This window comes from Hordeum vulgare, unplaced genomic scaffold, assembly GCF_904849725.1.
Source record: "Hordeum vulgare subsp. vulgare unplaced genomic scaffold, MorexV3_pseudomolecules_assembly, whole genome shotgun sequence".
NCBI lineage: Eukaryota > Viridiplantae > Streptophyta > Magnoliopsida > Poales > Poaceae > Hordeum > Hordeum vulgare.
In genome coordinates this window covers 227,540-254,320 of record NW_025422490.1, presented here as the reverse complement: position 1 = coordinate 254,320, position 26,781 = coordinate 227,540, and the positions used below count along the sequence as shown (strand labels likewise).

General features: G+C 36.5%; 1 protein-coding gene and 5 non-coding genes across 6 annotated transcripts; 2 read left to right on the top strand and 4 right to left on the bottom strand.

Annotated features, from left to right (window-relative positions):
• Positions 1-6,526: 6,526 nt before the first annotated feature.
• LOC123417020 (ATP synthase subunit beta, chloroplastic) lies at positions 6,527-16,109 on the bottom strand. The gene has a single exon (XM_045106868.1). It carries the CDS (start codon positions 15,728-15,730, stop codon positions 14,234-14,236), a length of 1,497 nt encoding a protein of 498 aa, XP_044962803.1. The 5' UTR covers positions 15,731-16,109; the 3' UTR covers positions 6,527-14,233.
• On the top strand, positions 6,731-6,817 carry TRNAS-GGA. The gene has a single exon. It is a non-coding gene; the product is annotated as a tRNA-Ser (tRNA).
• TRNAT-UGU lies at positions 8,033-8,105 on the bottom strand. Its single transcript has one exon. It is a non-coding gene; the product is annotated as a tRNA-Thr (tRNA).
• On the top strand, positions 9,702-9,774 carry TRNAF-GAA. The gene has a single exon. It is a non-coding gene; the product is annotated as a tRNA-Phe (tRNA).
• A 10,052-nt stretch (positions 16,110-26,161) lies between the features above and the next one.
• Positions 26,162-26,235, bottom strand: TRNAW-CCA. Its single transcript has one exon. It is a non-coding gene; the product is annotated as a tRNA-Trp (tRNA).
• Positions 26,236-26,374: 139 nt separating this feature from the next.
• On the bottom strand, positions 26,375-26,448 carry TRNAP-UGG. The gene has a single exon. It is a non-coding gene; the product is annotated as a tRNA-Pro (tRNA).
• Positions 26,449-26,781: the final 333 nt, after the last annotated feature.

The window sequence follows — 26,781 nt, the reverse complement described above, 5'->3', positions numbered from 1 at the left end:
AATAGCTCCATGAGCAAAAGCCCCTGTCATGATGAACCCCGCAATATATTGGTGATGAGTATATAAAGCAGCTTGAGTAGTAAAGTCTTGTGCTATGAATGCATAAGGAGGTAAAGAGTACATATGTTGAGCTACTAAGGAAGTAATAACCCCTAAAGAAGCTAGAGCAAGACCTAACTGAAAATGAATCGAATTGTTGATTGTGTCATAAAGGCCCTTATGCCCACGCCCTAATCGACCCCCCGGAGGAGTATGCGCTTCTAAAAGATCTTTAATACTGTGCCCAATTCCGAAGTTAGTTCGATACATGTGACCGGCAATGAGAAAAATAAATGCAATAGCTAAATGATGGTGAGCCATATCAGTCAGCCACAAACTTTGTGTTTGTGGATGGAATCCCCCAAGAAGAGTTAGAATGGCAGTTCCCGCTCCTTGAGCGGTACCAAATAAATGATTACTCGAATCAGGGTTTTGGGCATAAAGATTCCACTGACCCGTCAAAAGGGGTCCCAACCCCTGGGGATAGGGTAATACATCTAAGAAATTATTCCATCGAACGTACTCCCCCCTGGATGCGGGAATAGCAACATGAACTAAATGTCCTGTCCAAGCCAAAGAACTTACCCCGAAAAGTCCTGACAAATGATGATTGAGACGAGATTCCGCGTTTTTGAACCACGAAAGGCTTGGTTTCCATTTGGGTTGTAGATGTAACCAACTCGCTATTAAGGACAGCGTAGAAAGAAATAATAGAAAAAGAGCTCCAGTATAAAGATCTTCATTGGTGCGTAATCCTATTGTATACCACCACTGATAAACCCCAGAATAAGCAATATTCACTGGACCAGCAGCACCTCCTCGAGTAAAGGCTTCCACAGCGGGTTGACCAAAATGAGGATCCCAAATCGCATGAGCAATAGGTCTTACGTGTAAAGGATCCTGTATCCATGATTCAAAATTTCCTTGCCAAGCTACATGAAACAGATTTCCGGACGTCCATAGAAAGATTATTGCTAATTGCCCAAAGTGAGAAGCAAAAATGTTCTGATAAAGACGTTCTTCAGTAATATCATCATGACTTTCGAAATCATGTGCGGTAGCAATACCAAACCAAATACGACGAGTAGTGGGGTCCTGAGCTAAGCCTTGGCTAAACCTGGGAAATCTTAATTCCATAATGCCTTTCAAATCCTCCTAGCCACTATCCTACTGCAATAATTCTCGCTAAGAAGAATGCCCATGTCGTGGCAATTCCACCCAGAAGGTAATGGGTTACTCCTACAGCACGTCCTTGTATAATGCTCAAGGCTCTAGGCTGAGTAGCAGGAGCAACTTTTAATTTGTTATGAGCCCAAACGATAGATTCAATGAGTTCTTGCCAATAACCACGGCCGCTGAATAAAAACATTAAACTGAAGGCCCAGACAAAATGAGCACCTAAGAAAAAAAGACCATATGCAGATAATGAAGAACCATAAGACTGAATGACTTGCGATGCCTGTGCCCACAAGAAATCTCGAAGCCACCCATTAATCGTAATGGAACTCTGTGCAAAGTTTCCCCCTGTAATATGAGTTACCACCCCTTGATCACTTATGGTACCCCAAACATCCGACTGCATTTTCCAACTGAAATGGAAAATGACTACCGAAATTGCATTGTACATCCAGAATAAACCTAAGAAAACATGATCCCAAGCAGATACTTGACATGTTCCCCCTCGGCCAGGCCCATCGCAAGGAAAGCGAAAACCTAGATTTGCTTTATCGGGTATCAAACGGGAACTCCGAGCAAATAAAACACCTTTCAAAAGTATTAATACAGTCACATGTATGGTAAATGCATGAATGTGATGGACTAAAAAATCTGCGGTTCCTAATGGAATCGGTAACAAAGCCACTTTGCCACCTACTGCTACTAACTCGCCGCCTCCCCACGTTAAGCTAGTACTTGTTGTTGCACCAGGAGCTGTTACGCCAGGCGCAGTAGCATGGATATTTTGTACCCATTGAGCAAAGATAGGTTGTAATTGTATGGCGGTATCCGAAAACATATCTTGTGGACGGCCTAAAGCACTCATGGTATCATTATGAATGTACAAGCCAAAACTGTGAAAACCTAGAAATATACATACCCAGTTAAGGTGGGATATGATTGCATCGCGGTGTCTAAGGACGCGATCTAATAGATCGTTGTATCGAGTAGTTGGATCATAGTCTCTTACCATAAAAATTGCTGCATGTGCAGCAGCACCGACTATTAGAAATCCGCCAATCCACATGTGGTGTGTGAACAAGGAAAGTTGTGTACCATAGTCAGTAGCTAGGTATGGATAGGGAGGCATAGAATACATATGATGAGCTACAACAATGGTTGTAGAGCCTAGCATAGCTAGGTTAAGAGATAATTGAGCATGCCATGACGTTGTTAAGATTTCATAAAGACCCTTATGGCCTTGTCCTGTAAATGGGCCCTTGTGAGCCTCCAAAATATCTTTAAGTCCATGGCCAATACCCCAGTTGGTCCTATACATATGACCTGCGATTAGGAAAAGAATAGCAATAGCTAAATGATGGTGTGCAATATCGGTCAGCCAGAGACCACCGGTTACTGGATCTAGTCCTCCACGAAAAGTCAGAAATTCTGCGTATTTGGACCAATTTAAAGTGAAAAAAGGGGTTGCTCCTTCGGCAAAACTAGGATAAAGTTGAGCCAAAAGGTCCCGATTCAAGATAAATTCATGAGGAAGTGGTATCTCTTTAGGATCCACCCCAGCGTCAAGAAATTGGTTAATTGGTAAAGATACATGAATTTGGTGTCCCGCCCAAGAAAGAGACCCAAGTCCTAATAATCCCGCTAAGTGGTGATTCAACATGGATTCTACATCTTGGAACCAGGCCAATTTGGGAGCGGCTTTGTGATAATGGAACCAACCAGCAAAAAGCATTAACGCTGCAAAAACCAATGCACCAATTGCAGTACAATAGAGTTGTAATTCACTAGTTATTCCAGATGCTCGCCAAAGCTGAAAAAAACCAGAGGTTATTTGGATTCCTCGGAAACCCCCACCTACATCACCATTCAATATTTCTTGCCCTACTATAGGCCAAACTACCTGAGCACTGGGTCCAATGTGAGTAGGATCACTTAGCCATGCTTCATAATTGGAAAAACGGGCACCATGAAAGTACATGCCACTCAACCAAAGAAAGATAATGGAAAGTTGCCCGAAATGAGCACTAAAAACTTTTCTAGAAATCTCCTCCAAATCACCAGTATGACTATCGAAATCGTGAGCATCAGCATGTAGGTTCCAGATCCAAGTGGTAGTATCAGGGCCCTTAGCTAGTGTTCTTGAGAAATGGCCGGGTCTCGCCCATTCCTCAAAAGATGTTTTTACAGGATCCCTATCCACAACAATTTTTACTTCTGGTTCCGGCGAACGAATAATCATTAACTCCTCCTCTTTCCGGACAAGACATACAAAGAGACCCGCCAACTGTCTTTTTTTTTAGTGAATCTTTGAAAGATAGATTTTGAAAGATAGATTTTGAAAGATAGATATTGTGATTAGTTCTTTTCTTTACTATACTACCACCCTTCTTTTTTTTTAGTTATTCACTGGAGCAATTATATATTAAAGTCAATCCGAGGCAAGTGTTCGGATCTATTATGACATAAAGGTTAGGTGCCTAACGGACATTGTTTATCTTGAAAAAACAAATATTTCTCGGCGTAAGAAAAAATCTTTTTTATTTTAAATTTAAGAAACTAGTGTATTTTTTTTTAGGGCATAAGCTCCTATCTATATCTACTTTCCTTGAGCATAATATAGGGTTTTTTATTTTTTATTTGATTCTAAATTCCAAGATAACTCATTAGAATTATTAATAAGATGGTTCTAATATATTAGCAATATTTAGATTGGCCCCCTTTTTTTTATTCACTTTATTACTTCTATTCTAGACCCTATCCCTATGGTTTATTCTTATGAAATATCTTATAAAATAGAAGGTATAAGAAATGGATATAATGAAATTCTTGATTCGATCTTACGACCTAATTTATTTGATTAATGGATCAACAACCAAACCATCCATTTTAGGAAAAAAAAGGAGCATGGTCTTATTCAAATTCAAAGCGCTTCGTAATCTTCAACCAGTTTTGTGCTTCAATATAATTTCCCGGAGTAAGCGCTATAGCTTGTTTCCAATATTCAGCAGCTTGATCAAACCAAGCTTCCGCAATTTCCGAATCACCCTCTAGAATGGCCTGTTCTCCTCGGTCGGAATAGGCAGTTCCTTCCCTTAGAACCGTACTTGAGAGTTTCCTACCTCATACGGCTCAGAAATTGCTATCTTAATTTCCCCTATCTTAACTGAATTCGATTTATCAAAAATCGATCCAATTTGTTCTTGTGTTAAGCAGAAGAAATTAATTACCTAAGTTTCAAACCCTAATTTTTCTCAATAATTAGTTTGATCTTTTTTCCCACCTTCAGAAGAATGAAGCATAGATAGATATAGAGCCTTCGTTCAAATTTTCTGAAAGGTAACTATCCCGGTTTCATATATGAAATCTCTATAGAATCCTTGAAAAAGACTTTTTTCCATAAGAAAGAAAAAAGAACTTACTATCTTTGGGATCTGATACTACACCGCTGCTTAATCCCTTAGTGGATCGGCTCTATTACATAAGCGGATTCCTAAATTTTGCCCCATATCATGGGATAAGTAAGCAGTTTTTTTTAGTTGTATCGACCCAGTCGCTCACTAATTGATCTTTACGGTGCTTTCTCTATCAATTTGAGAAACTTTATCCATAGAGTAGTAGTATAGGCCATACTTTCTTCGTTTTTTGATTCTCGTGAAGTGTCCTTCCTTCCTACAGCTGATAGGGAAAAATCGTTGTTTTTACGATCCCTATGTAGAAAGCCCTTTTTTCCAGTATTTACTAGAAAATTTGATCCTCTCTTTTTTTGTCTTTCTATAGTGGAGATAGTCGCACGTAATGACAGATCACGGCCATATTATTAAAAGCTTGCGGTAAGAAGGGGTTTCGTTCTAGTGCCCGGAAATAATATTCCAAAGCCTTTGTATGCTCTCCATTGCTTGTGTGTATAAGGCCTATGTTATAGAGTATATAACTTCGATCATAGGGATCGATTTCTAGTCGCGTAGCTTCATAATAATTTTGCAAAGCTTCCGCATAATTTCCTTCGGATTGAGCCAACATCCGTTACGGTCGTTCATTCTATTCAAAAAATCTCCGTTCCAAAACCGTACATGAGGTTTTCATCTCATACGGCTCCTCCCTTCTGTACATAATAGTACTAAGCGAAATAATCTTAATCTATAGAATCAAAATAGAATTAGTCCCGTCTCATTATGAACCGAAAGGGGCTGGTATTTTTCCAAGAAATCTCTAGCCAACCTTCCCACAAGAGGTTTTTCTTAACACCAATGAATTCTATTAATGCTAGAGGAAAACGATAGCTCCAATAATTTCTTTGTTCTCAACGCCTCCTATTTAGAGGAATTAGCTACTTCAACGATCTTTGATGGTTATAGGGGTATCCAAAGTACAAACCTGATGGTTGTTTGTTATCCCAACCATTCTTCCCAGCCCTGATACCGATCAGGAAAGGGGTAATTTCTACCAAAGTTTTTCTCTTGTTGATTCCTATTTCTAGGTGTAGTGCTTTTCTCCCCTATGCTGCCTACGGATACTAATAGAGTGGCCTGTAATCCATACCATACCATATCCTGTAGGTGTAACCTTTCGCTCAATACTCAAATCTACAATTGAAGTATCTGAAGCCGCATCAATCGAGGATACACGACGGAAGGAATTGTTAGTTCGCCTCACCTTCCCGAAGCGTGGGTTTGCTTGCTTTACAAATTTGGTTCTCTCTATGCCAACCCCTTTTCTTTTTCCTAAGACTGAGGTATAGGTAGGTCTAAAAAAAAGCAAAAAAAAAAAGAGTCAAATCGCACCATCTCTATAATAAGTAAATGCCTTTTTTTCTCCTGAGGTTGTCGGAATTATTCGCAATAAAATATTGGCTATAATTGAGAAGGTCTTATCAATGAAATTTCCATTTACACGGGATCTAGGCATAATTCCCAAGCCATTCTATATAGAATTGTTTTCATTCCTTCACAAAATAACATAAAAACAAACACATTCGATTCTTATAATTATAAATAGATTGATCCATATGCTCTAAATCCATATGTTTTAAATGGATAAGAGAGATATGGATTTTCCGCTCAGCTCAAATTGTATCCTTTTCCTTCTGCTTGGACACGAAGAGATATGCAATATTTGACTAAGACTGGATTTCATTCCACTTTCCTATTTCTGAACAACAACTTATGTCATCAACTATTTCGTGTTTTCAAAGTTATTAATTGTCTCATACTCTATTTTTGATTTCAATGGTGTAGCGTATCTTATGCAAACGGAATTCTAAGGTTTCTTTATTTTATTATGCAATAAGAAGAATTCTTGCATTCTCTTTTTCTTTAGTTGCGGGAAAACCTAAATTAAAACTTTTATTTTATAGCGAGCGCAATTTCTAGTAAAAAATCCTGTATCCTTCCACCTAGATCAAAAGGAATTTTTCCAATAGAACTAGGGAACCCCCGAGCGGTTGCGGTTGTACCTGTACTGCAGGAATAAGAAAACTCGCTATTCACTCAGTTTATTTTCCATAATAAGTTATGTAGGAAAGATGGCCGAGCGGTTCAAGGCGTAGCATTGGAACTGCTATGTAGACTTTTGTTTACCGAGGGTTCGAATCCCTCTCTTTCCGTTTTTCTTAATTCATCAACGTTAAGGATCACAATGTATCAAATCAAATAGCAATTTATTCCAGTAATAATATCTTATATTATCTTATTTTTATTTAATAGAAATTAAAAATTCTCTATAGCAAATTACTGTGGTATGTAAACATAGAGGAAAAAAGCAAAAAGGATCCTAATCCTAGGGTTAATCAATTTTAGCTAGTTGATGGGAAAATACGAATTAATGGTAATGGTCTTAGGGCTATTTAGTTCGGGGAAAGGGGAAGGGGAAGAAAATTCTATGAACCTTTCCTTTTTTCATTAAGTTCAAGTCTGACGAGAGTAATATTCTACAACTAACAACTCATTTATTTTGAGACCGACCCACTTCCTATCTAGGATTTTATTTACTAGTCCTTTATATTCCAATGTGTCAATCGTCAAATGGCTTGGCAATTTCCCCGGGTCCGATGAAGCAATATAATTTTGAACCAGACCTTTTGATCTTTGGTTATCTTTCGTAGTAATAATATCTCGGGGTTTGCAACGAAAACTTGGTATATTGACTATACGGCCATTAACTAAAATATGTCTATGGTTGACTAATTGGCGGGCCCCAGGAATGGTTGAAGCCATACCCAATCGAAAAAGGATATTATCCAAACGCATTTCAAGTAATTGTAGTAAAACCTGGCCTGTTGACCTTTTTGCTTTTCCAGCGATATGTACATATCTAAGTAATTGTCGTTCTGTCAGACCATAATGAAAACGCAATTTCTGTTTTTCTTGAAGACGAATACGATATTGCTCCTTTTTCCCAGAATTGAATTTTTTTTTAAGATTACTTCCGGATTTAGGTGTTTTTCTAGTGAGTCCTGGTAAAGCTCCCAAACGGCGTATTTTTTTTAAACGAGGTCCTCGATAACGGGACATGAAGACTCCTTTTTTTTATTGAAATTTCATTTTACACAATTAATTTCATTGTATTTACATTACAGAATACATCGAAATTAAAACTGAATTAAACTACAGGATAAACAGAGTAAAATCAACTAAAGTACCACAAAAAATGGAATTTCATCAAAATCTGTATTTTTTGTATTTTTTGTATATATATTATTTATTTTATTGTTTTGTATCTAGCAAAATAGTAAGGTAAAAAACATAAAAGATCCTGGATTCTCCATTTAATTCGGAAAAAAAGAGATTCTTGTTCGTAGAACATCGATAGAGAAAAAAAAAGCCGACTATCGGATTTGAACCGATGACCCTCGCATTACAAATGCGATGCTCTAACCTCTGAGCTAAGTGGGCTTACATAACGGAAATAGTGTAACAAATAGAAATAGGTATAGTATAGGAAATCCGTAAAATCTCAGATATTAGTTATTACTCTTAGCTATTAACTAGTTCTAAATTTGAAGTTCTACTTATAAAAAAATACTAAATAAAAAAATACTAAAACTTCTTAAAGATAAAGTTAGCTTGATATGCTTAACTATAGGATATTTAAAAAGAAAATTATAGACTTTATGGGTATTTTCATTCGATCATTATAGACTTTATTATTTGTTAATAATTTGAGGATTAATATTTCACTAAGGGGAACATAAAGTCAGAGTAAATAAAATTGATAATTCTGATTAGAAAAAAAGAATAAATATCCAGCGTTATAGTATAATTTCGAATACTATAAAAAAGTAAGACGGGAGGTGGGGGAGATAAAAAGTTTTGGATATATTGATTCGGATTGAATTGCAAATACATCAAGGATAGAATCAATGTAATTCAGAATTGCAATAAGCAAGCGGGGTCTCTCAAATAGAGTCGAACTGAACTGCTAGACTACGTTGAGTGATGAACTCAATGATTCAAAAAAAAAACTAAGAGATGGATGAAATTACACAAGGAATCCTGGTCTCAAAGAAGAGGGAAGTGGGGATATGGCGAAATCGGTAGACGCTACGGACTTGATTGTATTGAGCCTTGGTATGGAAACCTGCTAAGTGGTAACTTCCAAATTCAGAGAAACCCTGGAATTAAAAAAGGGCAATCCTGAGCCAAATCCGTGTTTTGAGAAGGGATTCTCGAACTAGAATACAAAGGAAAAGGATAGGTGCAGAGACTCAATGGAAGCTGTTCTAACGAATCGAGTTAATTACGTTGTGTTGTTAGTGGAATTCCTTCTAATTCTAAATTAGAGAAAGAGGGGTTTTATACTTTATACATTTAATAAACACGTATAGATACTGACATAGCAAACGATTAATCACAGAACTCATATTATAATATAGGTTCTTTATCTTTTTTAAAATTTCAAAATAAAATTCGAAATGATTATGAAATAAAAAACTCATATCATAATTTTATTTTGAATTATTGTGAATCCACTCCATTCGAATATTGAATAATCAAATTCTTCAATTCAAATTCAAAGTTTTGAGAACTTTTAAAAAGAAAGTGGATTAATCGGACGAGGACAAAGAGAGAGTCCCATTCTACATGTCAATACTGACAACAATGAAATTTCTAGTAAAAGGAAAATCCGTCGACTTTTTAAGTTGTGAGGGTTCAAGTCCCTCTATCCCCAAATCCTCTTTTTTTTTCTTTTTATCAATGGGTTTAAGATTCATTAGCTTTCTCATTCTACTCTTTCACAAAGGAAAGGAATGCGAAGAGAACTCAATGGATCTTATCCTATTCATTGAATAGATTTCTTTTTTATTAGAGTATCGGCAAGAAATCTTGGTTATTCACTCTATTTTTAAGTATTATTTAAGTAAACCATGCACAATGCATAGGGCTACCCCCCCCCTTTCAAATTTTGAATTTGAAATACTTTAATTGATTTTTTAGTCCTTTTAATTGACATAGATACAAATACTCTACTAGGATGATGCACAAGAAAAGGTCAGGATAGCTCAGTTGGTAGAGCAGAGGACTGAAAATCCTCGTGTCACCAGTTCAAATCTGGTTCCTGGCAGAGAAAAAAAAAGATCCACCGAATAGGTATTGATCCAAATACCTCGAGATGGATTGTGATACATATTTATTAATAATATATAATATAGATAGAGTATGATTTATTCATCTAAGTGGATAAATCTATAATATAAATATAGAGGCACTTCTTTTTAGAGAAGTTTTAAAATATACCCTTTCTTTATGATAAGGAAGGGGGTGAGATTAGGTTCCCCTTTATTTTTTTGCGTTTCTTTATTTTGTATTCCACTATTCCGACGAATATTTTTTTAGTCTTGCTTATCTTTATCTTATCTTATTTTCCTAGTTGTGCTAAGTCATGTGCGCGATACAAAGTTCCTGGTAGAGAACTTCTTTGAGTCATCCTATTTTTCTGTTCATATGAAGGAAATTAATATGTGATTTTCAAAATAGGGGAATCCAAATGAAACCCTTTTTTGGCTCAGTCTATCTGGAATGCTTTTGTATAATAGGAATTAATTATAAATAGGTATTCCGTTTCATCTAGGAAAAGAACCTAAAAATATTCCTTGACTTGAATAAAATCTGGAGTTGTGTTGTATAAGTGAGCACGAATTTCTTATCATTCAATGAGCATCTTGTATTTCATAAAAATTGGGGGTTATATAGTCCTTACGTAAGGGCCAGCCTATCCAACTTTCAGGCATTAGGATACGTTTAAGGCGCGGATGATTATCATAAGAGATTCCCACCATATCATAAGATTCGCGTTCTTGAAAATCGGCACTTCTCCAAATCCAGAAGACAGACGGAATTCTAGGATTATCCTTTTGGGCAAAGACTTTTATGCAGACTTCTTCTGGATTATCTATACCGTATTGTATTCTTGTAAGATGATACACGCTAGCTAAAGATCCACCGGGTGCTACATCATAAGCACATTGGGAGCGTAAATAATTATAACCATATACATATAAAATGACAGCAATGGAATCCCAATCCCCTGCTTTTATTTGTAAAGTCTCTATTCCTCGGTGATCAAAGCCCAAAGATCTATGAACCACCTCATGTTTGACTAGCCAATTAGATAACCAACCCTGCTGCATTGTCTTCATCTCTCCCTCTTTGTATAAATATTTCCCATTTCGGATGCAAGTTTGAAAGATTGCTCTGCTTTTTCTTTTTCTACACAAAAGAGCCCCCCCCTCCTAATTCACTAATTTGTAGGAAGGTACTGGACTTTTGGATTTTAAAAAAGTTTCAGAAGATATATCTAATGTCGATGGTGATTGATAGAGCAATTCTTGCTCATAAGTTCCTGTATGAGTACTGCGCCTAACATAAAGCTTGTGACTGGTAGTAAAACATCTTTTTTTATTTTGAGATAGAGTTCGATCCTCAACTATTTCTCGCGATATCTTCTTACGAAGTTTTGTTAGGGCATCTATAACTGCCTCCGGTTTAGGAGGGCAGCCCGGCAAGTAGACATCCACAGGAATTAACTTATCAACTCCCCGAACAGTACTATAGGAATCCGTACTGAACATTCCCCCTGTAATAGTACAGGCTCCCATAGCAATGACGTATTTTGGTTCAGGCATTTGCTCGTATAATCTCACTAAAGACGGAGCCATTTTCATTGTTACCGTACCGGCTGTTAAAATTAGGTCTGCTTGCCTAGGACTTGATCTTGGTACCAATCCATAACGATCAAAATCGAATCGTGAACCTATTAATGAAGCAAATTCAATGAAACAACAACTGGTACCGTATAGAAGGGGCCATAAACTGGAGAGTCTTGACCAATTCGAAAGATCATTTAGTGTAGTTGAAATAACAGAATTGGAACTTGTTTGGTCAAGTAAGGGAAACTCAATCAAATTCATAACTGTCTCAATAGAATCTTTTCCTTCTTTTTTTTTGTCTAAATATTCAGTTAAGACCATTCCAAGGCTCCTTTTCGCCATGCATAAACTAAACCGACAACTAAGATAAGCACGAAAATCAAAGCTTCGATAAAAACGGATACACCCAATACGTCGAAACTCATTGCCCAAGGGTATAGAAAGACGGTTTCCACATCAAAAACAACAAAAACGAGCGCAAACATATAATAGCGTATTCGGAATTGTACCCAAGCCCCTCCCATGGGTTCTATACCCGATTCATAACTAGAAAGCTTCTCTGGTCCTTCACTAACCGGGGCTAAAAGCCCTGAAATCGAAAATGCCAAAATAGGAATAAGGCTTGCTATTATTAGAAATGTCCAAAAAATATCATATTCGTGAAGCAGAAACATAATGTACTCCCATTAATGTGGAATAGGCGGAACTTAAATTAGTCAATTCAATTCAGCATTGTCAATTTATCCAGAACTTCTCTCTTTTCCTCGGTGAAACAAGAATCTTTTTTGTTCAAACAAAAGCGCTTAGTTTAGCCTTTGTTTCCTCTGTGCTGCATCTTCTTTAAAGATTCATCCAATGGAATCCCAACTCCCTTTCTTTTGGATTTCCATTCTATTTAGATATGGTGTATGTAGATCTAATTCTTATATAAAGAAAACTTTATCGTTTCACTTTGTCTCGCTTTCTCTAGAATCTCTATAAAAAAAGAATAGCTCTATCCTTTATTTACTATTTAATAATAATAAGAGACTATTAAATAAAAATGAGAATACTACTAATTAGAATAATTAGAACCTAATTAAGATAGTAGGACTAATCTATGCAGTATAATGAGAAGTAATACTATAAAAATAAAAATAAAGAACTCTATTTCAGAACTATGAGACAGAATATTCTGTTTTCTTATTTACTCTTTACTTTATTTTTTCTATTTTTCGTTTTTCTTTTCCTGTCTGTATGATTTTGATTTTCGATGAATGAGCCTTTGGTAATGCTTTTATCTCTATTCTATGTCGCAGGCGCCTATCCAGTCTATAAACAAATACTAATGCGAAAATGAAAACTATACTAAACTAAAGAAAACATAGGATAGAGATCCTAAAATAGAAAAAAGGGCATATTAGGGCTATACGGATTCGAACCGTAGACCTTCTCGGTAAAACAGATCAAACGGATTATTATCGAAATGATTTGAACTGTTTCAAAGACCCAACATGCATTTTTTTGCATTGGGCTCTTTCATAAACTGATTTAAAGATCAGTTAGTCCACCATAGTTTTTCTTTACGGAAAGATAATGAGATGGCTCCCTGTGCTCTGATTGATTTTTTGTATTATGATCTATCTAGGAGCAATACCAAAGTGTTTCAAAGGAGGATTACCTTGACTTAGGTCTGCCTCTGGTCTAAATTAAATCAACCTAAGTGAAATGGAGTCTCTATCGTTCCACTGCAAGAGTTAACTATGAGACTTCATACACCTTAAAGTTCATAGAACGAAAAGAAGTTTTTTGGAGGCCCTTATCCTCATTACGCCTAGCATTTAGTGGGCTGGATATTTACCTTATCAACTAGCAAATCCATAAGGGTTCTATTTGATTAGGCACCTGAATTGGCACCTGAATCGGACTGAACCGACTGTTTGTCAGGCTACTGTTCTCCTATTCTCTCGAATCTATGAAGTAAGACATTGATTTTGCAATAAGATCGATTATGTTCATTGCATAATAAGCTCCTTTGAAAAGCATTGGCGCACGTGTAAACGAGTTGCTCTACCGAACTGAGCTATAGCCCTTATCAGAGATATCTTAACATATAGAGAATTTCTTGTCAAGATGAATATTTTCTAATGCCAGAGGATATCCCTTTGATCTGTATCTGTTTAGTATTTAGTTTAGTATTTAGTATATAACAGACCAATAACAGAGCGGTATTGCTTAGAAAAGGGATTCAATATATAATCGATCGAAGTAATGGGTCTTCCTTTGTGGTGATAAATTGCCTACTTAACTCAGTGGTTAGAGTATTGCTTTCATACGGCGGGAGTCATTGGTTCAAATCCAATAGTAGGTAAGTAGGTAGAAAAATTACTAGATAGCATTGGACTTACTTCGCTTCGCTATCTAATAACTTTTTCTACCCCTCTTCCCTTTTTCTTTGTATCAACTATAAACCACTGGATTGTCTTCAATTGGATGGGGGAATCCAATTGACAGCCTCGATTCGTATCCTAGCTCGTCTGAGAGCGAGCTTCGCTTCAACCAAATCTTTCGTACCCTCAGCTTTACTCAAGTTAGCTTCGGCTATTTCAAGTGCCTTTTGAGCTTCTTCCGGATCAATATCACTACCCAGTTCCGCATCATTTCCTAAAATGATGATCTCATTATTAACTATTCTCGCAAAACCGCTCCACAGAACCGCCGTTAACCATTGGTCGTTGAGGAGGCGTATTCTCAAAGGACCCATATCTACTGCTGTGTTAATAGGGGCGTGGTTTGGTAATACGCCAATTTGGCCACTATTCGTGGATAAAATGATTTCTTTCACTTCACAATCCCAAATAATTCGCTTAGGAGTCAGTACATAAAGATTTAATTTCATTTCTGCGATTTGTTCTCCTCTTCTAAGGTTATAGCTTTCGTGCTAGCTTCATCGATGTTACCCACCAAATAAAAAGCCTGTTCAGGTAGGCCGTCTAATTCTCCGGAAAGGATTAGTTGAAATCCCCTAATAGTTTCCGCAAGAGCAACATACTTTCCTGGAGAACCAGTAAAAACTTCTGCCACAAAGAACGGTTGTGATAAGAAACGCTCAATTTTTCTTGCTCTTGCTACAGTTAAACGATCCTCTTCCGATAATTCATCCAAGCCAAGAATTGCGATAATGTCCTGAAGTTCTTTGTAACGTTGTAAAGTTTCCTTAACTCTTTGCGCAGTTTCATAATGTTCGTTGCCAACGATCCGAGGCTGTAACATAGTTGATGTTGAATCTAAAGGATCTACTGCTGGATAAATACCCTTGGAAGCTAATCCTCTGGAAAGTACGGTAGTAGCATCCAAATGTGCAAATGTTGTGGCAGGGGCAGGGTCGGTCAAATCGTCCGCAGGTACATAAACTGCTTGAATCGAAGTTATAGATCCCTTTTTAGTAGAAGCAATTCTTTCTTGCAAAGAACCCATTTCTGTACTAAGAGTAGGTTGATAACCCACTGCGGAGGGCATTCTCCCTAATAAAGCGGATACCTCTGATCCTGCTTGAACAAAACGAAAGATATTATCGATAAATAAAAGCACGTCTTGCTTATTAACATCTCGGAAATATTCTGCCATAGTTAGGGCAGTTAAACCAACTCTCATACGAGCTCCCGGTGGTTCATTCATTTGGCCATAGACTAGAGCTACCTTTGATTCTTCAATATTTTTTTCATTAATTACTCCGGATTCCTTCATTTCCATATAAAGATCATTTCCTTCACGAGTCCGTTCCCCTACTCCACCGAATACGGATACGCCCCCATGAGCTTTAGCAATGTTATTGATTAATTCCATGATCAGTACTGTTTTACCTACTCCAGCCCCCCCAAATAGTCCTATTTTTCCTCCACGTCGATAAGGAGCTAAAAGATCGACGACCTTAATACCTGTTTCAAAGATGGATAATTTCGTATCTAACTCGATAAAGGCAGGCGCAGATCTATGAATAGGGAACGTTGCACTACTATCTACAGGACCCAAATTGTCAACAGGCTCCCCAAGAACGTTGAAAATTCGTCCGAGAGTAGCTCCACCGACCGGAACACTGAGAGGAGCTCCCGTGTCAATCACTTCCATTCCTCTCATCAACCCGTCCGTAGCACTCATAGCTACAGCTCTAACTCGATTATTTCCTAATAATTGTTGTACCTCACAAGTCACATTAATTTGCTTATCGGCAGTGTCTCTACTCTGGACTACTAAAGCGTTATAAATATAAGGTAACTTGCCCGGGGGAAAAGTGACATCCAGCACGGGTCCAATAATTTGATCGATACGACCTGTACTTTTTTCTTCACTTGTGGAAACCCCGGGACGAGAAGTAGTAGGATTGGTTCTCATAATTATCACATAATTAAAAAAAAGGAATTTGTCGAAATTTTTCTTTTTTTATTGTTGAATAATGCCAAATCAAATCAAAAAAAATCCAAAAGTAAAAAGGAAATGAATTAGTTAATTCAATAAGAGAGAAAAGGGGACCAGGACTTGATTTCGTTGCCCAAGCGAATCCCATTCAATCGTTTACTCATGGAATGAGTCCGTTGGAAAGTTCAATCAATCTTTTTTTCATATACATTTTGCCTTTTGTGGAGGATCTGTGCCTACTCTACTTTCCTATCTAGGACTTCGATATACAAAATATATACTACTGTGAAGCATAGATTGCTGTCAACAAAGAATTTTATTAGTATTTAGTTAGGTATTTGCATTCCAAATAAGAAAAGAGACCTATTAAGAACTTGTAAAATAAGGATTAGGGATTAATTTGGGTTGCGCTATACCTATCAAAGAGTATACAATAATGATGGATTTGGTAAATCAAATCCATGGTTTAATAACGAACCGTGTTAACTTACCATAACAACAACTCAATTCCTATCGAATTCCTATAGTGGAATTCCTATAGGATAGAACATACACAGGGTGTACGCATTATATATGAATGAAACATATTCATTAACCTAAGCATGCCCTCAATTTTCTTTAATGAGTTGATATTATATTAATTGAATATCCTTTTTGTTTTACGAGATTTTTGCTAAAGTTTCATTTACGCCTAATTAACATCGAGTAGACCCTGTTATTGTGAGAATTCTTAATTCAAGAGTTGTAGGGAGGGACTTATGTCACCACAAACAGAAACTAAAGCAGGTGTTGGATTTCAAGCTGGTGTTAAAGATTATAAATTGACTTACTACACCCCAGAGTATGAAACTAAGGATACTGATATCTTGGCAGCATTCCGAGTAAGTCCTCAGCCTGGGGTTCCGCCCGAAGAAGCAGGGGCTGCAGTAGCTGCCGAATCTTCTACTGGTACATGGACAACTGTTTGGACTGATGGACTTACCAGTCTTGATCGTTACAAAGGACGATGCTATCACATCGAGCCTGTTGCTGGGGAAGACAGCCAATGGATCTGTTATGTAGCTTATCCATTAGACCTATTTGAGGAGGGTTCCGTTACTAACATGTTTACTTCCATTGTGGGTAACGTATTTGGGTTCAAAGCCCTACGTGCTCTACGTTTGGAGGATCTACGAATTCCCCCTACTTATTCAAAAACTTTCCAAGGCCCGCCTCATGGTATCCAAGTTGAAAGAGATAAGTTGAACAAGTATGGCCGTCCTTTATTGGGATGTACTATTAAACCAAAATTGGGATTATCCGCAAAAAATTATGGTAGAGCGTGTTATGAGTGTCTACGTGGTGGACTTGATTTTACCAAAGATGATGAAAACGTAAACTCACAACCATTTATGCGCTGGAGAGACCGTTTTGTCTTTTGTGCCGAAGCTATTTATAAATCACAGGCCGAAACCGGTGAAATCAAGGGGCATTACTTGAATGCGACTGCGGGTACATGTGAAGAAATGATTAAGAGAGCTGTATTTGCGAGAGAATTAGGGGTTCCTATTGTAATGCATGACTACTTAACCGGGGGATTCACCGCAAATACTACTTTGGCTCACTATTGCCGCGACAATGGCTTACTTCTTCACATTCACCGTGCAATGCATGCAGTTATTGATAGACAGAAAAATCATGGTATGCATTTCCGTGTATTAGCTAAAGCATTGCGTATGTCTGGGGGAGATCATATCCACTCCGGTACAGTAGTAGGTAAGTTAGAAGGGGAACGCGAAATGACTTTAGGTTTTGTTGATTTATTGCGCGATGATTTTATTGAAAAAGATCGTGCTCGCGGTATCTTTTTCACTCAGGACTGGGTATCCATGCCAGGTGTTATACCGGTAGCTTCAGGTGGTATTCATGTTTGGCATATGCCAGCTCTGACCGAAATCTTTGGGGACGATTCTGTATTACAATTTGGTGGAGGAACTTTAGGACATCCTTGGGGGAATGCACCTGGTGCAGCAGCTAATCGAGTGGCTTTAGAAGCTTGTGTACAAGCTCGTAACGAAGGGCGTGATCTTGCTCGCGAAGGTAATGAAATTATCCGAGCAGCTTGCAAATGGAGTCCTGAACTAGCCGCAGCTTGTGAAGTATGGAAGGCGATCAAATTCGAGTTCGAGCCGGTAGATACTATCGATAAGAAGGTCTAAAAAAAAATAAACGAAATAAAAAGAGAAAAAAATAAGTTATGAAATGCAGTAATTCTTCTTTATTCTTCTAATTGATTGCAATTAAACTCGGCTCAATCTTTTTTTTTATAAAAAAGATTGAGCCGAATAAAAATAGATCATGATATGATCATGAGACTTGACAAATCGAGATTCGTCTATTCTATATATCTAGAATATATATATATATTAAGGTATAATACAATAAAGAAATAAAAAGAAAATAATAAAATATAGTAGTATCATATGATAATGGAATCAAATACGCAGTATTTACAGAAAAAAGTCTTCGTTTATTGGGAAAGAATCAATATACTTTTAATGTCGAATCGGGATTCACTAAGACAGAAATAAAGCATTGGTTCAAACTCTTCTTTGGATTAAGGTGGTAGCTGTGAATAGCCATCGACTACCTGGAAAAGGTAGAAGAATAGGACCTATTCTGGGCCGTACAATGCATTACAGACGTATGATCATTACCCTTCAACCGGGTTATTCTATTCCACTTCTAGATAGAGAAAAAAACTAAAGGAGAATGAATGAAAAAAGACATAGTTTGGAAGTTAGACCTTTTTATAAGACTCTCTTTCAATTTCAAAAAAGAGGACGTTTGAAACTTTTAACAGGCGTAATCGTGAGTCAACATGCTAGAACTAGATAAGGAAGTTTTCTATAACCTTAATAAAAAGGATAAAAAGGTAGTTTTAGTTTATGACTCCGATCAAGAGCGAGAAATCCTTGATTTGGGATTGGACATAGAACCTGGACCCATCGGAGAGACGTTGAAAGGAGCGTATCCTGATGGTAAGAATTATACTTTCGTGGAAATACAGCGCTATAGACTTCAGTGTGGTAGAGTAGACGTTTTGTTCCTAATTTTTCTGGACCAAACCTCCGCTCCGACCCAACGATACAATGAATTTTTTCTGTTCATATTCATAAATAAAAAAGATTAGGAATCGCAATGCTACTATATGCGTCCAGAGCAGTATTTTGAATACTATTCTTCTATAATCCATTATTGCGCGGGGTCTTACTAACAGGACTTCGCGGCACAGGACGGGTCTTCGTCGAAAAGCTAACACCACCCGGCATTTTCATACCCTTTCTTTGGGTGGTATATCGCCTTTAAAAGTCTAAGAGGGTAGTAGGGGGGATCTTAAGAGGGTAGTAGGGGATCTTAAGAGGGTAGTAGGGGATCTATAGTAGGTAAGATAATTTGCCCTTTGATTTTGATTGAATATACTATTTTTCTGCCTTTACCACGCATTATTGTATGCGCTTCTAGAGAAGTATGTATGCAGGAAGTAAATTCTAGTCGCTTTCTTTTGAATCCAATTTCAAATTAGATTAGAAAGATAGAAAGGCCATGAGGATGGGAAAATAAAAAAAATCTTTTTAATTAGTTCTCCTTTTTTGGAATTTTCTTATTATCCTTATCATTTTTTTTACAGAATATTTTGCAAACTAAAAAAATACAATAGTCAATATTCCTTATAATAGATATACTTAATTATATCATAAGAATCTTAAGATATTTTTCGACTAGATAGAAATAGTAAATTTGAATTGAGACACCTATTCCATGACGGATTTAAACTTACCTTCTATTTTCGTGCCTTTAGTAGGCTTAGTATTTCCGGCAATTGCAATGACTTCTTTATTTCTTTATGTGCAAAAAAAAAAGATTGTCTAGTATTTTTTAGTGTAAGTAATATAATATGGTAGGGTATGTGACTTTTTCTACACACACTTTCTACACACAAATGAAAAACGGCTATGGATGCAGATATAGGCTACGAGCATAAATGCATGAATATGCAGAGCTTGGTATAGCGAGTTTTTTTTTATTTATTTTAATTGAATCAACGAATATTTTTTGAATAGAAAGTCAATGTATCTAACCTATTATTTCACAGGAGTACTAGTTGCTGAAGGCGATTTCAGAATCAAAAAAAGTAAAGGCAAAATTATTTAGCTTATTCTCTCAATTTCAATCGACCGCTGCTGGATTTAGTATATCTAATATGAATTGGCGATCAGAACACATATGGGTAGAACTTCTAAAAGGTTCTCGAAAAAGGAGTAATTTTTTCTGGGCCTGTATTCTTTTTCTAGGTTCACTAGGATTCTTATTGGTTGGGACTTCCAGTTATCTTGGTAAGAATATTATATCTATACTTCCATCTCAAGAAATTCTTTTTTTTCCGCAGGGGGTCGTGATGTCTTTCTACGGAATCGCAGGCCTATTCATTAGCTCCTACCTGTGGTGTACTATTTTGTGGAATGTAGGTAGTGGTTATGACCGATTCGATAGAAAAGAGGGAATAGTTTGCATTTTTCGTTGGGGATTCCCTGGAATAAAACGTCGCGTCTTCCTTCGATTCCTTATGCGGGATATCCAATCAATTAGAATTCAGGTTAAAGAGGGTCTTTATCCTCGTCGTATTCTTTATATGGAAATCCGGGGCCAGGGGATCATTCCCTTGACTCGTACTGATGATAAGTTTTTTACTCCACGAGAAATTGAACAAAAAGCTGCCGAATTGGCCTATTTCTTGCGCGTACCAATTGAAGTATTTTGAGGTATCTTTTTTGAACTGAATTGAATGAAGAAAAGATAAATTGGAAGAAGAAAAGTTTTCTCAACATGGGGAGGAAGTCCCTTCGAAATTGGATTTGTTATTGTAAGGGGATTTTTAAGTATTTATCTAAAGGAAGGAACAAACGAGGATAAGATAAAATTATTTTAAATTTTTTTTGTCGAAGTTAGATATATTGCATACTATTCTTCTCTTCCATTTTCACCCGAAAGGGCTTTTTTTATTCTATTTCACTATTTCATTCCATCTAGATCTAAGAAAGAACCCAATGCACTGAAATTCCACTAATATACAAAAAAGAAGAATAGATACAGGGTATCAAACCTATAGAGTTTTTGCTTCAAAGAAATAGAAATATCATGAAATAGAAATATCATCATATAGAGTCAGGGAATGGAATAGAGTCAGCGAATGAAGCATATTCATTAACAACTCCATTTACAGATCAAAAATGAAAAAAAAGAAAGCATTGCCTTCTTTACTATATCTTGTATTTATCGTACTTTTGCCTTGGGGGGTCTCTTCCTCATTTAACAAATGTCTGGAACTTTGGATTAAGAATTGGTGGAATACCAGGCAATCCGAAACTCTCTTAACTGATATTCAAGAGAAAAGGATTCTAGAAAGATTCATAGAATTAGAAGAACTTTCTCTCTTGGACGAGATGATAAAAGGGAAACTAAAGACACATGTACAAAAACCTCCTACAGGAATACACAAGGAAATAATACAATGGGTCAAAATAAATAATGAGGATCATCTCCATATCATTTTGCATTTCTCGACAAATATAATCTGTTTGGCTATTCTAAGTGGTTCTTTTTTTCTGGGTAAAGAGGAACTTGTCATTTTGAATTCTTGGGTTCAGGAATTCTTCTATAATTTAAATGACTCAATAAAAGCTTTTTTTATTCTTTTAGTTACTGATTTTTTTGTTGGATTTCACTCCACCCGTGGTTGGGAACTAGTAATTCGTTGGGTCTATAACGATTTTGGATGGGCTCCTAATGAGCTTATTTTCACTATTTTTGTTTGTAGTTTTCCAGTAATTCTAGATACATGTTTGAAATTTTGGGTCTTTTTTTGTTTAAACCGTCTATCTCCTTCGCTTGTAGTCATTTATCATTCAATTAGTGAAGCATAAATTCATTTGATCTCCCGATATTAATATTAATCAAATTAGCATCTTTCTTTAGAAAGAAAGCCCTTTTCCATTTTACCAAAATTCTTTCTATTTATACCTGCTTTAAGGTATTCATCATTGCAGTACAACTGTTGCAGTAGAATGCCAACAAATTCGTGTATAGGGAACTAGATTAGCTTAGCTACCTATCTAATTTATTGTAGAAATTCTGGGATCTGTGATTGGACATGGAAAATAGAAATACTTTTTCTTGGGTAAAGGAACAGATAACTCGATCGATTTCTGTATCGATCATGATATACGTAATAACTCGGACATCTATTTCAAATGCATATCCCATTTTTGCGCAGCAGGGTTATGAAAACCCACGAGAAGCAACTGGGCGAATTGTATGTGCCAATTGCCATTTAGCTAGCAAGCCCGTCGATATTGAAGTTCCCCAAGCTGTGCTTCCCGATACTGTATTTGAAGCAGTTCTTCGAATTCCTTATGATATGCAATTGAAACAAGTTCTTGCTAATGGAAAAAAGGGAGGGTTGAATGTAGGTGCTGTTCTTATTTTGCCCGAGGGATTTGAATTAGCGCCGCCCGACCGTATTTCCCCTGAGTTAAAAGAAAAGATAGGAAATCTTGCTTTTCAGAGTTATCGTCCCGATAAAAAAAATATTCTTGTGATAGGCCCTGTTCCCGGTAAGAAATATAGTGAAATTGTCTTTCCCATTCTTTCCCCTGATCCTGCTACGAAGAAAGATGCTCATTTCTTAAAATATCCTATATATGTAGGGGGAAACCGAGGAAGAGGACAGATCTATCCTGATGGTAGCAAGAGTAACAATACAGTCTATAATGCTACGTCAACAGGTATAGTAAGAAAAATACTACGTAAAGAAAAAGGGGGGTATGAAATATCCATAGTTGATGCATCAGATGGACGCCAAGTGATTGATATTATACCTCCCGGACCAGAACTTCTTGTTTCAGAGGGGGAATCCATCAAGATTGATCAACCATTAACAAGCAATCCTAATGTGGGAGGTTTTGGTCAGGGGGACGCAGAAATCGTGCTTCAGGATCCATTACGTGTCCAAGGCCTTTTGTTCTTCTTCGCATCCGTTATTTTGGCACAAGTTTTTTTGGTTCTCAAAAAGAAACAGTTTGAAAAGGTTCAATTGTACGAAATGAATTTCTAGGTCCCGGAATTTCTTACCATCAAGTTGGTAAAAAGCCTCGATTTATTGGCAATTGCTAGAATTATCTATGATCTTTTTTGGAAATCCTTTTTTTGTTTAGACTTTTTTTTGTTTACGAGATGTCTGGAATTCCTTATTTATATCTCATGCAAAAGAAGAGAATCCAAGGCAAAGGCGAGAACAATAAAATTTAAATTTCTTTCGAGGGATTGCAGGTCTTCTTAATCGTCTATTCGGCACAAGAAAAAGGCTTTTTCTTGTGCCGATTCTTCTTGTATCAAAATAAGAATCCTTTTTCTTCCTAATTCGTCAAAGATTACTTTACTATTTCTTCTTTATTCGGGTCTGTCTCTTGGGCCTCTTTTTCTTTTGCTTAGGTTTAGCCGAGGTAGTGGACAAACAGAGGGGAAGAAAATATGGCGGGGGACAAATTTCTTGTGATTGTAAGCAAATAGAATTGCTTGGCTTGTTTAATTAAGTTTAACTTCAAACTTACAGAAATTTTGCAAAAAAAAGTAAACTCTTCCATTGAAGGTTTTTTTTTTATTTTTAGGCTAGTTGAATAGTTTTGATTAAGGTTTTATTAGTTTATTACTCGAAACTAAATCAAGGATTTTCAGGATACTTCCTTTGTGGAATAAGATATTGGATCCTCGAGTGATCTCTTTTTCTTGTTGCTTCATAAGAGTGAATCGAATAGATTCAATTCGCGTTATAAGAGTAAAAATTCCGCGGGTCCTTTCCGCTCTAATCAGATAAAGGGGGTAAGGACCCGCTAAGCTCCTACTTTTTCATGTTTACAATCTGGTCCCTCCGATTACTATAGAGATGAACCCAATCCAGAATATGAACCATAAAAGAAAACACCTACTAAACCAATCACAGGAATACCAGCTACAGTACCTATCAGCCAAAGAGGAATTCTTCCAGTAGTATCGGCCATTTCCCCTACTTTCCTCCACATTTTATCAATTGGTCATGCTAGAGACAAAAACAGTCATGGGTAGTTATAAGGATGGTATCTTTCCAAATGGGATAAGAGAATTCTTATTAGTCTCTTTCTTTCTCTCAATTGAAGAAGTAATTGGAAAATAAAACAGCAAGTACAAAAATGAGTAATAAACCCCAGTATAGACTGGTACGATTCAATTCAACATTTTGTTCATTCGGGTTTGATTGTGTCATAGTTCTATAGTTGGAATTTGGTTTATCGTTGGATGAACTGCATTGCTGATATTGATCCCAAGAAAAAAACAGTAGGTACAGCTAGTCCGTGAATAGCCAGCCATCGCACTGTAAAAATAGGATAGGTTCGATCTATGGTCATTGAGGGCCTCCTAAAAGGATCTACTAAATTCATCGAGTTGTTCTAAAGAATCAAAACGGTCGGTTATTAACGGAATTCCTTGTCGGCTTTCCGTGAAATATTCGTTTGGCCTAGGACTTCCAAACACGTCATAAGCTAAACCCGTACTGACAAATAACCAACCCGCAATGAATAGGGAAGGTATAGTAATGCTATGAATAACCCAGTATCGAATACTGGTAATAATATCAGCAAAAGAACGTTCTCCCGTGCTTCCAGACATGCTGAACTCCCAAAATTTTTGTACATTCAAAAAAGGAATTGATTCCGTAAAAGATGGGATCAACCAGTAAATAGAAAATTACTGATATTTCATCCTTGTGAGATTGTCAATTTTGTACCAAAGGTGTATTTTGAGTATACCGAATTAGTATAGCTATCCTTCCTATGGCACAGCAATCTGGTTTTGCCTGGTTCCGAAACATAATTACTTTTTTTTGTCTATAGGTAAGCTATATGTTATTCAAGGCGTCAATAGAAAACCCCTTTTTTGTAGGTTCTATTTATTTTCCTTGGCTTCGGAATAATAGAGTAATTCGGAATAGCAGCCAAAATCTTGGGAAAATCTAAGTTAATGATCAATAGGTTTGGATAAATAATTTAGGAAGGATATTCTCATACTGACACAATACAAGGACAAGTATATATATGTGAAATTTATCCTTTCATAATTCGTAATTAATCCTTGTCTTGTTTGTTGGATTAGGTCTAACTTTCTTGACCAAACTGCGAGCGTGGAACTTTACGAGATGAAATAGGGAAAGACAGAAGATAGAATAGAACTTAAAAGGATAATTGAAGTGACTCGTCTTCGAATCTACTTTGGTTGGAGTTCGAAAAAGGAATAAAAATAAAGTAAATTCAAGGAAGAGCTTTCTTTTTTTTTTAACAGACCCTCGGGAGGTCGTGGAATGCTTTTCTTCTCCTCTTATTCCATATAGAATACAATCAGTTAAAATTAAAATAAGAAGGAATAGGGGAATATTCGATCGTTCAGTCCAAAAAGAGGGTCCTATTGAAAAAGAAATTATCCAAAATAGAAAGAAGTTTTTTTTTCAAATTCAATTGTTTATTTATCTCTTATTCCGAAATTTCCCTGAAAATCCAATTTCATTTTTTCATTCAATGGGGTTATGATCTAGTTCTTAATATTATTACTTTACTCAATTGAAAAATTCCATAACAAATCTCTTGATTCGAAATTAGGGACTCATGTATCATCTGATGAATCCACTTTCTTTTACACTTCTGTATCTCACTCTATCTTGTTTTTTAGTATTATCTAAAATAACTGATGAATTATGAATTTTCCATAACTTAGGTAAATGCTTTACCAACATATGTAGTGTAGTAAAAAAAAATAAATGGAATTTAACTCTTTCATGCTTACTTTAACTAGTTATTTCGGTTTTCTACTGGCTGCTTTAACTATAACCCCAGCTCTATTTATTGGCTTGAACAAGATACGTCTTATTTGAATTGACTGAATAATAATAATTCAGAAAAGCAAAATCTTTCTTTGGGATTCCTGATATTCTACGACTCTTTTCCAGACTAATTAGGAATTCTTTTCTTGGTCATTGAGATTCGTGGATAATTTAGAGTACTATTTAGGGATAGATCGTACCTCTTTTTTTATCCCCCCGAACAAATCGAAATGATTGAAGTTTTTCTATTTGGAATCGTCTTAGGCCTAATTCCTATTACTTTAGCGGGATTATTCGTGACTGCGTATTTGCAATACAGGCGTGGGGATCAGTTGGATCTTTGATTGAGTCATTTTTTTTTTTTTATTGACCTCCTCTCTGGTCTGGAGGAGGTCAAATTGGAGTTACAATTCAATTTTGTTAAATTATTTTACTCTGCTTCGACATAAGATAGATGGAATCACGCTCTGTAGGATTTGAACCTACGACATCGGGTTTTGGAGACCCGCGTTCTACCGAACTGAACTAAGAGCGCTTTCATTCATTCAAAAAGAAAATCTTTTTCTATTCCTAATGTATCTCACGTACGTATAGTCTCCACAAATTCCAGTTATACCCACTTTACTTTAATTGATCTCGTTGCTACTGCCTATAAAGAAGAAAGAAGTAATAGGTAGGGATGACAGGATTTGAACCTGTGACATTTTGTACCCAAAACAAACGCGCTACCAAGCTGCGCTACATCCCTTTTCCAAATTAAATTGTTGTGCAATGCCATTGTACACAATTCCTGTCTTCTTTTCCACATCATAATTTTCTTATTCTTTCTCTATCTATATATAGAACCCTCGTGTCATTTCTTCTTTTTGGTCTCATATAATTAAGGAATTATATACAGCTAAAATCCAATAGAATTTCGCCTATAAAAGAAAGATTACTTTTCCTTGATAATATATAGGAAGAAGGGGTCATCTTTTTATTTTTTAGGGATAGGACAATTTCGGAAAATTTCGTCGATTATGGTTCAGTTTATATATAGCATAAGTTTATGATCATATATGTATTCCAACAAGGAAGGAGG